Here is a 3,528-nt window from a genome sequence, read left to right as displayed (position 1 = left end):
TTTTTTAAGGCTAAGTGTCAAATTTGAGAGATTAATGAATTTTGGTAATGCAGAACCTAAGCCTGATGCACCTTGGTCACCAATTTAATTTCCACTTTTTAAATATTGAAGAAAAAATATATCATTAAATAGTTATTAGAAGGAAAAAATGAAGAAAAAATATGAAATAATAATATAGATTAATTAATAATAAAAGCAAAAGTTGAAAATAAAATGATGAATGACTTAAATTAACAAAGAAAGAACAAAAAAAAGTAAACACAATAAAAAGAAAAAGAAAAAAGAGCTTTATTGTTTTTAATTAGTTTTTATAATTAAAAATATCATAATTCAAAACAAATAAACTGTTTTTACAGAAGATTAAGTGTCAAATTTGAGAGATTAATGTAACTTGCTAATGCAGAACCTAAGCCTTATGCACCCATTGAACCAATTTAATTGAAACTTTTTAAATATTCAAGCAAAAATATATCATTAAATAGTTAATTAGAAGGAAAAAATGAAGAAAAAATATGATAGATTAATTAATAATAAAAGCAAAAGTTGAAAATAAAATGATGAATGAGTTAAATTAACAAAGAAAGAACAAAAAAAATCAAGCGCAATAAAAAGAAAAAGAAAAAAGAGCTTTATTGTTTTTAATTAGTTTTTATAATTAAAAATATCACAATCCAAAACAAATAAACTGTTTTTACCCAAGGTGAAGTGTCAAATTTGAAAGATTAATGTAATTTGCTAAACTAGAACCTAAGCCTTATGCACCCATTGCACCAATTTAATTTTGTCTTTTTAAATATTGAAGAAAAAATATATAATTAAATAGTTAATTAGAAGGAAAAAATGAAGAAAAAATATGATATAATAAGATAGATTAATTAATAATAAAAGCAAAAGTTCAAAATAAAATGAGGAATAAGTTAAATTAACAAAGAAAGAACAAAAAAAAAGTAAGCACAATAAAAAGAAAAAGAAAAAAGAGCTTAATTGTTTTCAATTAGCTATTATAATTAAAAATAAGACAATCCAAAACAAATAAATTGTTTTTACCTAAGGCTAAGTGTCAAATTTGAGAGATTAATGCATTTTGCTAATGCAGAACCTAAGCCTGATGCACTTTCATCACCAATTGAATTTCCACTTTTTAAATATTCAAGCAAAAACATATCATTAAATAGTTAATTAGAAGGAAAAAATGAAGAAAAAATATGATAGATTAATTAATAATAAAAGCAAAAGTTGAAAATAAAATGATAAATGAGTTAAATTAACAAAGAAAGAACAAAAAAAAGAAAGCAAAATAAAAAGAAAAAAAGAAAAAAGAGCTTTATTGTTTTCAATTAGTTATTATAATTAAAAATATCACAATCAAAAACAAATAAACTGTTGTTACCCAAGTTCAATTGTCAAATTCGAGAGATTAATGCACTTTTTTAATGCAGAACCTAAGCCTAATGCACCTTCGTCACCAATATAATTTCCACTTTTTAAATATTGAAGAAAAAATGTATCATTAAATAGTTAATTAGAAGGAAAAAATGAAGAAAAAATATGAAATAAGATTAATTAATAATAAAAGCTAAAGTTAAAAATAAAATGATGAATGAGTTAAATTAACAAAGAAAGAACAAAAAAAAAGCAAGCATAATAAAAAGAAAAAGAAAAAAGAGCTATACTGTTTTTAATTAGTTTTTATAATTAAGAATATCATAATTCAAAACAAATAAACTGTTTTTACAGAAGATTAAGTGTCAAGTTTGAGAGATTAATGTAACTTGCTAATGCAGAACCTAAGCCTTATGCACCCATTGAACCAATTTAATTGAAAGTTTTTAAATATTCAAGAAAGAGTATATCATTAAATAGTTAATTAGAAGGAAAAATGAAGAAATAATATGAAATAATAAGATAGATTAATTAGTAATAAAAGCAAAAGTTGAAAATAAAATGATGAATGAGTTAAATCAACAAAAAAAAAGCAAGCACAATAAAAAAAAGGAAAAGAGAGCTTTATTGTTTTTAATTAGTTTTTAAAATAAAAATTTCACAATCAAAGACAAATAAACTGTTTTTACCTAAGGTGAAGTATCAAATTTGAGAGATTAATGCATTATACTAAACCAAAACCTGAGCCTGATACACCCATTGCACCAATTTAATTCCTACTTTTTAAATAATGAAGAAAAAATATATCATTAAATAGTTAAATAGTAGGAAAACATGAAGAAAAAATATGAAATAATAAGATTAATTAATAATAAAAGCAAAAGTTGAAAATAAAATGATGAATGTGTTAAATTAACAAAGAAAGAACAAAAAAAATCCAAGCACAATAAAAAGAAAAAGAAAAAAGAGCTTTATTGTTTTTAATTAGTTTTTATAATTAAAAATTTCACAATCCAAAACATATAAATTGTTTTTACTTAAGGTAAAGTGTCAAATTTGAGAGATTAATGCAATTTGCTAATGCAGAACCTAAGCCTGATGCACCTTCTTCACCAATTTAATTGGAACTTTTTAAATATTGAAGAAAAAATATATCATTAAATAGTTAATTAGAAGGAAAAAATGAAGAAAAAATATGAAATAAGATTAATTAATAATAAAAGCAAAAGTTGAAAATAAAATGATGAATAAGTTATATTAACAAAGAAAGAACAAAAAAAAAGTAAGTACAATAAAAAGAAAAAGAAAAAAGAGCTTTATTGTTTTTAATTAGTTTTTATAATTAAAAATTTCACAATCCAAAACAAATAAACTGTTTTTACCTAAGTCTAAGTGTCAAATTTGAGAGATTAATGCATTTTGCTAGTGCAGAACCTAAGCCTGATGCACCTTGGTCACCAATTTAATTTCCACTTTTTAGATATTGAAGAAAAAATATATCATTAAATAGTTAATTAGAAGGAAAAAATGAAGAAAAAATATGATATAATAAGATAGATTAATTAATAATAAAAGCAAAAGTTGAAAATAAAATGATGAATGAGTTAAATTAACAAAGAAAGAACAAAAAAAAAGTAAGCACAATAAAAAGAAAAAGAAAAAAGAGCTTTATTGATTTTAATTGTTTTTATAATTAAAAATATCACAATCCAAAACAAATAAACTGTTTTTACCCAAGGTGAAGTGTCAAATTTGAGAGATTAATGCAATTTGCTAAACCAGAACCTAGGCCTGATGCACCTTCGTCACCAATTTAATTCTTACTTTTTAAATATTGAAGAAAAAATATATCATTAAGTAGTTAATTAGAAGGAAAAATGAAGAAAAATATGAAATAATAAGATAGATTAATTAATAATTATTAAAAAAGAATGAAAAAAAAAGAAAAAGGAAAATAAATTAAAAGAGCTTTAATGTTTGAAATTAACTTAAAACAAATAAACTGCTTTTATTAAGTTTAAGTTTTAATAGCAAAAAATAAAGAAAAAATATCAAATAATAAAAAACGAATAATAAATAATAAAAATTTAAATGAATATTAAGTAAAGATAGCTAAATAATTTTTGTTTTAATAAAAATTAATAA

At 21.3% G+C, this 3,528-nt stretch overlaps 1 protein-coding gene across 1 annotated transcript in view; it reads right to left on the bottom strand. All coding sequences in view use genetic code 6, as the record gives it.

Annotated features, from left to right (window-relative positions):
• The window catches only part of TTHERM_01489720 (kinase domain protein), a gene marked incomplete at both ends in the record, with an annotated part of 11,698 nt that extends 8,496 nt beyond the window's left edge, over nucleotides 1-3,202 (bottom strand). The window contains 7 exons of the mRNA XM_001025465.3: nucleotides 355-444; nucleotides 696-785; nucleotides 1,048-1,137; nucleotides 1,391-1,480; nucleotides 2,421-2,510; nucleotides 2,766-2,855; nucleotides 3,117-3,202. Of these exons, the coding sequence (XP_001025465.3) occupies nucleotides 355-444; nucleotides 696-785; nucleotides 1,048-1,137; nucleotides 1,391-1,480; nucleotides 2,421-2,510; nucleotides 2,766-2,855; nucleotides 3,117-3,202 (626 nt within the window). The remainder of the gene's footprint in view (nucleotides 1-354; nucleotides 445-695; nucleotides 786-1,047; nucleotides 1,138-1,390; nucleotides 1,481-2,420; nucleotides 2,511-2,765; nucleotides 2,856-3,116) is intronic.
• Nucleotides 3,203-3,528: the final 326 nt, after the last annotated feature.

Source organism: Tetrahymena thermophila (genome assembly GCF_000189635.1).
Source record: "Tetrahymena thermophila SB210 genomic scaffold scf_8254230, whole genome shotgun sequence".
Lineage (NCBI taxonomy): Eukaryota > Ciliophora > Oligohymenophorea > Hymenostomatida > Tetrahymenidae > Tetrahymena > Tetrahymena thermophila.
This window is presented reverse-complemented; position numbering and strand designations above follow the sequence as displayed.